Below are 12,278 nucleotides of genomic sequence, written 5' to 3'. Positions count from 1 at the left end.
CCCCACCCCACCCACTTTCCTTGGTATCGGGCCTGAACCCACCTCCAGTCCCAGCTCACGTCAGCAATCCACTGCCTCTCTCGTGTGTGTGCGCGCGCGCGCAGGTCCGTGTGTGTGTGTGCGCCTGGCCGTGTGTGTGCGTTGTAATATTGGGGACTCGGACTCGCTCTCCCCCGCTCAAAAGGTCGATCCCGGTCCGCCGCATTCGCCGCCCTCTCACTACCCCGCCCCCACTCCCAGCCGCCGTTTACACACCGTGCTTTTGCCCGCCGCCACCGCCGCCGCCACCGGATGGGAGCGCTGACTTGGCTCTCCCGGATTCTCCCACCGCCTCTCCATTTTGTGACCAGGAGATGAGGAATGCACATGAAACGTGTGTGTGTGTGTGTGTGTGTGTATAGTGAACCCCTGTTTATCATGGGGAAAACATTTATTTCAAATACAATACAGCAAAATCATTTTATTTTCTTTTTTAAGAAATTTAAACCACTGCCACATACTCATCCAAACACTCATTAAAACGCCATCTTTAAAATAATCCTTAGTTGCTGTTTGTCTTGAAGCCAAGCAATGGAAGCCTACCGTTCACACAGTTCTCCAAATAGGATGCACAACGTGCCTTTTATTTGAACGGATGTATGTGGGAAGTGCATATGTATTGCGGCATGTGAAAGCAGATGCTTCACTAACAACTAGTGAGCTAGTTATGAGCATGAAATTGGGGGGGGGGGTCGCCTATGATCACGCTTTTATTTTGAAAGCGGTATGTCTGTCTGCTCTCTTATTTTGACTACAATAAATCTTGACGAGCAACGAAATTTGCTCCGGCTAAACTGGTGTACAGATGGAGAATGAAATAGAGATTATTTTAAAACCAACATGTTTAACCTGACCGTACATTAAAGATGCAGACTACAAACTCGCCACGGTAGTGCCAAAACGTAAGAATCTGTGATACATTAGGAGCACGAAAACAAGTGAGAAATAGCGGGGGTTCACTGTACTGTGAAAATTGACCGGCTTTGTTGGTGTGTGCGTGGCGAGGGCATTTTTGAGGTGGCACCACTCATGTAGATGATCCGCAATGTCAAGAGTTGTTCTAGAATGCTTGCGGACCAAGATGGAGGTGTCGGCCCTTACCAGGTGAGTGTTGCTGACGCCTTCCTGATTTAGGGGACACGTGTTAATTTCATTTTTTGAAATGTATGCTTCATTTCTCTCCTGATCATTATGTATGAATAATCAATGGAACAACCGCAGTCAATCCGTAACCATGGTGACAGGACTCTGAAAAGCTGGTTGTGTTGTACAGTTGAGTAAAGTCACAGAAGGGCGGAACGTGCCATATGCCGTGTTTAACGAGGGAATTAATAAAAGGTCAAATGCAAAGAACTGCTTGCGTCCTGTCTCTTTTATAGCTCCTCATCTCGGTTTAGGATCGTTGCGTGGGATCATTATCCTGCCTCTATTTGTGTGGAGACGTTCATTGGAAATTAAGTTGGACCGAGTTAGGTTTTAAAGGAGACGGCAAAGAGAAGTGAGCAAAAACAACAGTATGATGACAATGTTACATAGTAAGTTGTGGACTAAATGGTGGCAAAGGAGTGGGAGAAGGACAGGACAGGATTTTCTCTGTAGGAGTGGGATGGGATGTGGGAAAACCACTCCCACACAGTTTTTTTTTCTTCGTTAGTGTATGTTTTTTTTTTTTTTTTTTTTTTCAAAAATAAAATATCAGCCTCAAATAATAAACTGGAAGTACAGCAAGTTTTTTTTTTGGCCCACAGCCTGGCCCTAATGGTTAGTCCCACTCCTTTCTGTTCCCGTAAACTTTTTATCCTGTTCCGTCCCAATCACGTGACTCCCATCCCATGGATTCTTGAAAAAATGGCACCCTCCAAAATGGACGAAGGAAGGCGAACGAGAGCAATAGGTAGTAAATCGGACAGGACTCGGACTAGTCCGATAGTGTGGGAGTTGTAACATAGCAGGAAGTCCCACTAAATCTGTGCTTTTCAATTATTTTCTGTTACGCCCAAAGCAAAAAGAAAACACTTCGCACCCGCCACCACCACCCACTCTCCGCCGCAACTATAAGTAGCATTTCTGTTGCGGAACAAACCTACACTGCAGAGTTAATACTCGCTGCGCACAATGGACATTGAGAGCACCACTGCCAACTACTGGAGTGGATGTGCAATTACACTTTATTGTACTACAGCAAAAAAAGCACGTTGGCTGAATGGCAACGTGGTTAAAGTTAATTGTACCTTCTGCCCTCTAGTGGAAAGGCATTTTAGTATTCTGCCTCTCACTACACATTGCTGACATAGATAGGAACTAAATATAGATTTTTTTTTTTGTAGTGTAACAACGAATGATTGCTCACAGAAAAATTAGTTAAGAACTGCAAAAAGATATAATAGGCGCTGAATTAATAGCTTGCGAGGCGTTTTTGCCACCCGGTAGAAGGCGTGACCTCCCCTATGGCGAGGCATGCCTTTATTTCCTATGCTGATGATGATGATGCCCACTTGCACCCCTTCACTGGAGCTTCACTAGCAGCAACAGGTGCACACGGGAGGGGGGAGAGCGAGGGGGCGTTTCCTCGGATCCCCCCCCCCCCTTCCTTCCCCTTTTTTGGATCACAACCCTGACCCTCAGCCCCCGCTTGACGGCAGTCAGTCGGTCAGAGTGGAGCACGGCGTGAGCGCCCCAGGACGAGAGCTCGTGTCCCCCCCTCTTGTTGATCTCTTTTCAGCGGCCACCATGACGACGCTCGAGAGCCACATGACGTACACCATCCACCACGAGCAGACCTACATGACCCAGGAGGATGACTGGGACCGAGACCTGCTGCTCGACCCTGCTTGGGAGAAGCAGCAGAGGAAGGTACACACCTCCACCTTTTTGTGTGCGCGCGCGCGTGTGTGCATACATTTACGTAGGTGTGTGTGTGTGTGTGTGTGACGTAGAGACATTGATTTAAAATCATCCAAACGTTTTCATAAATGAAGTCTTTCTCTTGTTGCTCCTGGCGCCAAGCCTCGGCCGTGAGGATATTTTTGGCCTTGGAACTTTCTCAGTGTTGTCTTTCACTTGCCCCCCCTCCCTCCTCCTCCTCCTTCCCCCGCAAATTCAAGACCCCCCCCCCCCTTGCTAGGAGTATCTAAATATAAACACGCTTCTATCGGCCTAAAACTTGACTCAACTTTGATTTGTTGTTGATTTTTTTTTTTACTCGCTGCGAAGGGGGGTGACATCGCAAGTTGTAGTTTCTCGAACCAACTCCTCATTGGTGACTAATTGGCACACCTGTGCCCTGCGCTTCCTTCGAATTAGGCGCTTCTGACGTCAGCAATTCCAATTTTATTCACCAGACTCTTATGAGCGCACCTGCTCCTCATTGGTGACTAATAATCGCACCTGCAACTTGCTCCGGACTCAAACGAGGCGTTAGTGACGTCATTCAGCGTCCAAGCCCAGGCTGGGAGTGGGGGGGGGGCTTCGTACGTCGTGCTTCCCATTACAGACGAGATTAGCCAAAGTGGCCAAGGGACACCAACAGATGGTTTCACTTCCTCCTAAAAATACTCCCCCATCCTTGCTCTCCGAAATGTCTCAATCCGCCCGCCCACCGCCAACTCTCCACCTCCCTCCGTTTTGGTCCATCTGAACGTTGTGACGGAATGGACACCAACCGAAGATCCCAGCTATGTTTGTTTGGTTTTGAGTGAGAGTTGGGCAGGGGGCTGGTCGATCAGAAGACAAGGAGACCCCTCCCCTCCCCCCAGTCCTCCTTCAAGTGACGTAAACATTCGAGGTGCGTCACGTGGTGGTGGTGGTGGTGGCGGCTAAGTGACCTCATATCAAGTCTTGAGAAAGCAACAGGTGTGACTCAGTGAGGGTGGGGGCGGGGTTTCATTCTGAGGGGTGACTTCATACGGGTATGAGCAATTAGTTTGCTAGCAGGAGTGCTTGTGCACGCTCGTCATCCTCCCCGATCCATCCCTTCCTCTTAGAGCTTGCCTCAGGAATCTCGCCTTCTCAGCTGTCCGCCGGTGTCCCATAGCAACCCGATTTAGCCTCTATGCACCTTGTCCTCTCTCCACACACACACTCACTACTTGGCCTAGTGGCCTGAGAGGGCCGCTTTAGGAGTCTGTCTAAATTTGGTCATGTGTGGCAAAAGGAGCCCCGCACCTGCCAGGACCCCCATCTGGCCCCTCTCCAGGGAACGCACATCAAATGCAAGCGGGACCCTGGAAGTGACCTCAGTTTGGTGTCGTGTCACCCGCAGAAATTGAAACGGCGATCGTACTGTAAGACGTTTGACTTCATCGGACGTGCCGATCAGTTCCGACATTGTGGACCAAAAAGTGCACTCGACGTCATCGCGGGTCTTATTGTGCAATGGTTCTCAATATGGTCACGAGCTGTTGGGTCGAAGGAACGAGATCTCAGTTACCAGCGGAAGAAATGAGTTTCCTTCGCATGGTGTTCGGGCTCTTCCTCGGAGATAGGGTCAGGAGGAGCCTGATGAGGTGGCTCGGGCATCTGATTACGATGCCTCCTGGACGCCTCGCTGGCGAGGTGTTCCGGGCCCGAGGATGACCCAGGACACGCTTGAGAAATCATGTCTGGGAACGTCTCGGGATCCCTCCGGAAGCGCTAGAAGACGTGGCTGGAGAGAGGGAAGTCTGGGCTTCCTTGCTGAAGCTGCTGCCTCGATGACCCGACCCAAATAAGCCGTAGATCAGGGGTGTCAAGATCCAGTCCTGGAGGGCCGCTTTCCTGCATGCTTTCAATCTCTCCCGGCTGCAACCCACCTGATTCAAATGATCAGCTCATCAGCAAGCTCTGAAGAAGCCTGATAAGTATCCTGCTCATTTGACTCAGGTGGGTTGCAGCTGGGAGAGATGGAAAACATGCAGGACACCGGCCCTCGAGGACTGGAGTTTGACACCCCTGCCGTAGATAATGGATCCATGGTTCTCAATTGGTGCGTTTTAGACTCATAGTAAAATAATGCTATCATCGAATGATAGTTGCGTTCATAAGCCGTTTTTGACATTGTTCTTTTCTTCTTCTAACTTATCAGACAATAAGAACCGCTGCGTTAGTGTATGCTGTTACTATATTTTGTGTGTGTGTGTGTGTGTCAGACTTTCACAGCCTGGTGCAACTCCCACCTGAGAAAAGCCGGCACGCAGATTGAAAACATTGAGGAGGATTTCAGGAATGGCCTCAAGTTGATGTTGCTTCTGGAGGTCATATCAGGTAGGCGGTCGGCCCGCACACGAAAAGCGGGCCTCTTCGGTTCTGTACCAAGGCCTACGCTGACTTTGTGTGCGTACGGGCAGGCGAGAGGCTCCCCAAGCCCGACAAAGGAAAGATGCGCTTCCACAAGATCGCCAACGTGAACAAAGCCCTGGACTTCATCTGCAGCAAGGGCGTGAAGCTGGTGTCCATTGGTGCCGAGGGTGAGCGGGCTGCCGCGTTGCTGTCGTGATCCTGTCAGACTTCTGAATCGGAAATGGACTTCACATGTGTGTGTATGTGTGTGTGTGCCCGCAGAAATCGTTGATGGTAATGTGAAGATGACCCTCGGAATGATCTGGACCATCATCCTGCGCTTTGCTATCCAGGACATTTCTGTTGAAGGTTTGTGACCTTGTGCGTCGCATTAAAATGCCTCAAGGCTGGAAATTCAGAAAAGAGAAGATTCTGTGCCAGCTGTTAGCTTATCCGGTCACTGCATTGCTCTTGCTAACTCTTCCTCCTCTGGTGAAGAACTTGATCGACCCGTTATACACTCAACAAATGAAAATGAAAATGTTTTTGACACACCTCAGGGAAAAGTGTTTTTAACCACTATTCCAAATTTGAGTGAATAAAAAGAATCAAGTATATAAAATAAGGCTTTAAAGCTATCACTAGCCACAAGCTAATTTGCGAGCTAACAAGCTTCCAAGGCTAATCTCGGCTGGCGAGCTCGTCCGCCACTTTTGGTGAAATGTTCGCGTTTATGTCCATTTAACAACTACGTGACAGACATCTGAGCACATGCTTCCTGCAAGTTGTGTGTGTATATATAAATTATATATGAAAAAAGATAGATTTTGACATATTACGGTAACTAAGACAAAATACATAACACTTGGGAACTTTAATAACTTTGAGCTGTTCTGTAAATTGTGGCAGCTGGGGATATACACATTTCTTGCTAGCTAACTAGCTAGCTAGCTAACCGCACACTGCAATAGTAAAAATAGCTGCTAATGTGAACCAAGTACGGTGGTTATTTTATGGAAGTGGAGCAAACTAAAATGGTGAAAAACAGTTTAATGCCATCTCCACAAGTGAGTTCTACTCTGTTCTCAGCCTATTTAAACAATTTTTAGAAACAACTCTCTCTTAAGTAGCGTGTGCTGTACTCGAAATGACCCATTAAACCAATTCAATCCACCGTGTTTAACTTTTACGATCTGAACCGATCGTTGCAAAAAAAATCACTCTTCAAATCCGCATCACAGGATAGTTATTCAGAATAATTTTTGGAAGACATTTGAGAATCGAATCCTGGCCGATTTGGATCGTCGATTATCAAAGTTTGTGTAGCCTGCTTTAAAGTACGTTTGTAAAGAACGCCGCCTTTGCGTTTTGTGTTGGTGCAGAGACGTCCGCCAAGGAGGGTCTGCTGCTGTGGTGTCAGAGGAAGACCGCTCCGTACAGGAACGTCAACGTGCAGAACTTCCACATCAGGTGAGTTGACAGGGTCCTATCCCTTTGGTCCAGACTGTCCCGCCCCCTTTTGGGTTTCCATCCTTTATGGTTTCCTCCTCGTCCTTCGCTATCTCAGTTGGAAGGATGGCCTGGCTCTGTGCGCGCTCATCCACAGACACAGACCCGACCTCATCGACTACTCCAAACTGAGAAAGGTACCTCCTTCTTTCCTGTCTTCCTTCCTTTTTTTCTCTTCTCCGTGGTGTTCCTCCAAGCACGACAGTTGGAATGTCTTGACTTCACTTGTCACAGTTGACGTTTTGTTTGTTGCCCGTAGGACGATCCCATTGGCAATCTGAACACAGCCTTTGAAGTGGCTGAGAAGTTCCTGGACATCCCGAAGATGTTGGATGCTGAAGGTGAGAGTTGTTGTTGGCTCTGTCCACCTTTTACTATGATGTCACGTGTACTTGTTGGTGACGGGAGCTTTTGCGATCTCCAGTGGCACCTCGAGTAAACGCAACCTTGGATGCCATTTGACTAGTGGCGGGCGGTCAAGGCCGTCAAGGCCTTCTCTGCTGGTCTAATATAATCAAGAAAACATGATCATTTGCTTCACATCGAAGTCATATTATATCCTATTGTTGAATTTTTAGGTTAGAGTTTTTATCCAATCAGAAGTCAGATAGCTCGTGTTGCCAGGCAGATTTCCGAGGCCTTCACATACAATCGTGCGGGCGTCTGTTTTGTGTCTCAAGGGGGCTTTTACCATTGATAGACAGTTGCGATAGCCAATCAGATCACGAGTCGATGACACACAGACGTTGAAGGTAATGAACGTGTCTTGTGATTGGATACTCACTTGTAAGGGGGCAGCGATATGTGGAATCAACACACCCGAAAATCGTAGCTGGCGACCGTTCAAAAATCTAAAATATATTCTTGATTTATTTTTTTTATTAATTTTTTTTTAAACACAATGGCCAGGGAAAAGTGTGGATTTAATTGCAGCTACACTTGCGACGCCATTTTCAAGTCAGACACTCTTCTCCCACAAGTTTTGCTGGATTAATATAGATTTTTTTTTTTTTTTTCCTTTGTAGGAACTCTACCCCCAAACACAAGTTTTTGTCATTATCAGTTCAATTCACCAATTGTTGCTTTCTGCCACTCGGAAGTACCGCTGCATCTGTTCTTTACAAACGTTATGTTAAGGTCAATAGGCTAACTGTCCATGTGGCCTTCAGACATCGTCAACACGCCCAAACCGGACGAGAAAGCCATCATGACCTACGTGTCCTGCTTCTACCATGCCTTTGCTGGTGCCGAGCAGGTACATTTTGCACACGGGAACAGGTTGTGCGCTCACAGCTACGCCGCCTGATGACATGGCCGATCTGATCTCCGCTTGACAGGCTGAGACGGCCGCCAACCGCATCTGCAAGGTACTGGCGGTCAACCAGGAGAACGAGAAGCTGATGGAGGAGTATGAGAAACTGGCCAGTGAGGTGAGAAACGCCCAGTGGCATTCTTGCGTGGTTTTTGTCACGGGCTGTCCTCGGGAGCAAAATGTCTTGTGGGCCAAGCGCAGCTTCTGGAGTGGATCCGCCGCACCATCCCTTGGCTCGAGAACCGCGTGGCCGAGCAGACCATGCGCGCCATGCAGCAGAAGCTGGAGGACTTCCGCGACTACCGCCGCGTGCACAAACCGCCGCGCGTGCAGGAGAAGTGTCAGCTGGAGATCAACTTCAACACCCTGCAAACCAAACTGAGGCTCAGCAACAGACCCGCCTTCATGCCCTCCGAGGGCAAGATGGTGTCGGTGAGCACACGTCTCCGCACGCACGTCGGAAGGGAGCGACGCACGCGTCACTGGTGGGCGCCATCTTGCTCCCACAGGACATTGCCAATGCCTGGAAGGGTCTGGAGCAGGTGGAGAAGGGCTACGAGGAGTGGCTGCTCACAGAGATCCGTCGCCTAGAGAGGCTGGACCACCTCGCCGAGAAGTTTAAGCAGAAGTGTTCCATGCACGAGTCGTGGACCTCAGGTTGGTGGCCGTCGAGTAACCCCGTATTCGTACGTCGTTACTTTCTACCGCTGACAATCCGCAAGGTGTGGTGGGATGACTCAATCCTGGCTAACGCTAAATGCGGTACCAGGTAAGGAGGACCTGCTCTCTAGGAAGGACTACGAGTCTGCGTCTCTGATGGAGATCCGGGCGCTGATGAGGAAGCACGAGGCCTTTGAGAGCGACCTTGCCGCTCACCAGGACCGCGTGGAGCAGATTGCCGCCATCGCACAGGAGCTCAAGTAAGACAAAGATCTTGTGCGGTGCCTTGGCGGAGGTTGACTTTTTGTCACCCTCCAGCGAGCTGGACTACCACGATGCCGCCACCGTCAACGCTCGCTGTCAGGGTATCTGTGACCAGTGGGACAACCTGGGCACGCTGACCCAGAAGAGGCGGGACGCTCTGGAGGTATAAAAACTCGCTCGAGGTCGACTGCGGCCGTCATCTTTCGTAACACGAACGGCGCCTCTTTGTAGCGCGTGGAGAAGCTGTGGGAGACCATTGACCAGCTGTACCTTGAGTTCGCCAAGAGGGCGGCGCCCTTCAACAACTGGATGGACGGAGCCATGGAGGACTTGCAGGACATGTTCATCGTCCACAGCATCGAGGAGATCCAGGTATGCCGTCGCTTCGCTTCTTTGCCTCACCTCCCAAGAGGCGCAAGTGTTTCTTCTTGACCCTTCCCTGTCGACCTCTGCAGAGTCTGATCACCGCCCACGACCAGTTCAAGGCTACGCTGCCTGAGGCGGACAAGGAGCGCATGGCCACGCTGGGCATCCACACAGAGATCCTGAAAATCGCTCAGACCTACGGAATCAAGCTGTCCGGCATCAACCCGTACACCAACCTGACACCCCAAGACATCAGCACCAAGTGGGACACGGTGAGTGGGCGAGCGAGTCGGGTCCGGCCGTCCGACGTGCTTTTTGTGACGACTTGATGTGGGTGTGCAGGTGAAACACCTGGTGCCCCTCAGAGACCAAATGCTGCAAGAGGAAGTGGCCCGACAGCAGGCCAACGAGAGGCTCAGGCGCCAGTTTGCTGCCCAGGCCAACATTATCGGACCTTGGATACAAACCAAGATGGAGGTAATGGTGTTGGCGATGAATTCAGTCATTCAAAAGTTGGATTGAAATCTGGAGAGGTCATTGAGTTTGCTGGTTTTAACCAGTGGCGGGCCGGGCTCGACAAATAATATCCAGAAACACACTTGCGAACTACTGAGTGAGTGTTGGACGACCTAGCTTCTCTCGAAAGGTCCGTCTTGAAAATGGCCTCGCAAGTGTATCTGCAATCAAATCCACACGTTTCCCTCCTTCGGCCATTGTGGTTTAAAAAAAAGCAAGAATATATTTTAGATTTTCAAACGGTCGCCAGTTACGACTTTTGGGTGTGTTGATTCCCCATAGCGCTACCCCCTCGCGAGTGAGTATCCAATCACAAGACTCGTTCGCCTTCAGCGAGAAGGCTCACTGTAATCAACGCGTGATCTGATTGGCTATCGCAACTGTCTATCAACGGAAAGTCCATTGACAATGACAGAAGAGATGCCCGCACGATTGTACCTGATGGCCTCGGACGAATAGTGCGTGCTTCTGTTATTATGAAATCTGCCTGGCAACACAAGCTAGCTGAATTCTGATTGGATAAAAACTCTCACCTAAAAATTCAACACGAGGATATAATATGACATCAATGTGAAGAAAATGATCACGATTTCTTGATGTTAGGCCAGCAGAGAAGGCCTTTACGGCCCGCCACTGGTTTTCACTTACATCAACTGTAAATTTGGACGATTGATCAAATAGTATATGAATATTGTTGGAGGGAATGGTAAGCTGTTTTGGATCGACGCATGAATAAGAGTCATTGTACATTTTCATTAAAACGTGAACTAAAGTGGGCCGATCTGAACTTAATGTTGTCACTCTGCTATCACTCCGCCACCACCTGTGCGGCTCCGGTGCAGGAGATTAGCCACGTGTCTGTGGACATCTCCGGCTCTCTGGAGGACCAGATGAACAGTCTGAAGCAGTATGAGCAGAATATCATCAACTACAAGTCCAACATCGACAAGCTGGAAGGCGACCACCAGCTGAGCCAGGAGTCGCTCATCTTTGACAACAAGCACACCAACTACACCATGGAGGTAACGTGCGCTCAAGTGGGGGCGTGGCCGGCAGTCTTTTCCTCATCCGGTTCGCTTAAAGTCCCCATGCTACTCCGCAGCACATCCGTGTGGGTTGGGAGCAGCTGCTCACCACCATCGCCAGAACCATCAACGAGGTGGAGAACCAGATCCTGACCCGTGATGCCAAGGGCATCAGCCAGGAGCAGCTCAACGAGTTCAGGGCCTCTTTCAACCACTTTGACAGGGTGAGGCCTTGACGGACGCAAGCGTGACCAGATGACGTTTGATTTGATGAAAAGAAGGGCTCATGTCACGTATTTGTCTTTGCAGAAGAGAAACGGCATGATGGACCCAGACGACTTCCGTGCTTGCCTTATCTCGATGGGCTACGACCTGGTGAGCCTCAGCCAGTATGCCGGACTTGTCTCGGTGTGTGTGTGTGTGTGCGCTCAATGTGTTTTTTTGTAAAACAGGGAGAGGTTGAATTTGCCCGCATCATGACCCTGGTGGACCCCAACAACACTGGCGTGGTCACCTTCCAGGCCTTCATTGACTTCATGACCCGAGAAACTGCAGAGACCGACACCGCCGAACAAGTCATGGCCTCCTTCAAGATTCTGGCCTCAGACAAGGTACGCACGCAGTTTTTAGCGATTCTAATCTCAGATACCAACTTGTTATCCGGGACATGGCATGACACCTTCTTGTGACTAGTATCATCCTATCCAACCGAGGACTGAGCACACGTTTCTCTCCCCCCCGAACTCAGAACTACATCACGGTTGAAGAGCTCCGCCGTGAGCTTCCGCCCGAGCAGGCCGAGTACTGCATCAGCCGCATGACGCGCTACGTCGGCGTCGACAGCCCTGCCGGCGCCCTCGACTACATCTCCTTCTCCAGTGCCCTCTACGGCGAGAGCGACCTGTAAGGTCAACCAGGAGGCGTGGCCACTCCTGCAACTTGTTTGTTGTACCACCTGTTTACACACACACACACTTGCAGACACACACACACACACACACGCACGCAGATGCAGTGGATCTGGAGGAGGGATGATAACAGTGACGTGATCCGAAGTCAAAGCATTGTGGGTAGCTACAGGTGTAAATAAAGCGGCACAGGGAATGATGAGAAGTGGATCCTCTTTTTTTTTTGTTTTTTTTTTTCTCCCCGGGAGTCTTAATGAGATGCGGCAGGAAGGTTTCTGACGGGCTGATGTGTGACCTTCGACTGTGCTCCCTCCTCCATTGAAACGCCCCCCCATTGACCCCCCCCCCCCCCCACCCATTCACCACCAACCCAAACCTACACCAAAGCTTTTTGGAAACACCAAAACTTGAAATAAAAACTTG

General features: G+C 49.8%; 1 protein-coding gene across 2 annotated transcripts; it reads left to right on the top strand.

Annotated features, from left to right (window-relative positions):
- The first annotated feature begins 1,797 nt into the window (after positions 1-1,797).
- On the top strand, positions 1,798-12,256 carry actn3b (actinin alpha 3b). 2 transcript variants are annotated; one of them, XM_088292874.1, is made up of 21 exons: positions 1,798-2,892; positions 5,166-5,280; positions 5,364-5,483; positions 5,578-5,664; positions 6,678-6,765; positions 6,863-6,941; positions 7,064-7,145; positions 7,974-8,059; positions 8,142-8,234; positions 8,318-8,548; positions 8,626-8,773; positions 8,886-9,036; positions 9,095-9,203; positions 9,272-9,412; positions 9,496-9,678; positions 9,749-9,883; positions 10,765-10,944; positions 11,025-11,171; positions 11,257-11,322; positions 11,400-11,558; positions 11,696-12,256. In XM_088292874.1, exons 1-21 carry the CDS (start codon positions 2,770-2,772, stop codon positions 11,852-11,854), a joined length of 2,682 nt encoding a protein of 893 aa, XP_088149000.1. In that variant the 5' UTR covers positions 1,798-2,769; the 3' UTR covers positions 11,855-12,256. The 2 variants fall into 2 exon arrangements, with proteins under 2 accessions (XP_088149000.1, XP_088149001.1); XM_088292875.1 differs by lacking the exon at positions 1,798-2,892 and adding an exon at positions 4,871-5,002.
- The last annotated feature ends 22 nt before the right edge of the window (positions 12,257-12,278 follow it).

This window comes from Idiotropiscis lumnitzeri, chromosome 4, assembly GCF_059441095.1.
Source record: "Idiotropiscis lumnitzeri isolate Australia: NSW breed Sydney's pygmy pipehorse chromosome 4, RoL_Ilum_1.0, whole genome shotgun sequence".
NCBI classification, from domain to species: Eukaryota; Metazoa; Chordata; class Actinopteri; order Syngnathiformes; family Syngnathidae; genus Idiotropiscis; species Idiotropiscis lumnitzeri.
The sequence above is the reverse complement of the archived record's forward strand: the minus strand, read 5'-3'. Positions and strand labels throughout refer to the sequence as shown.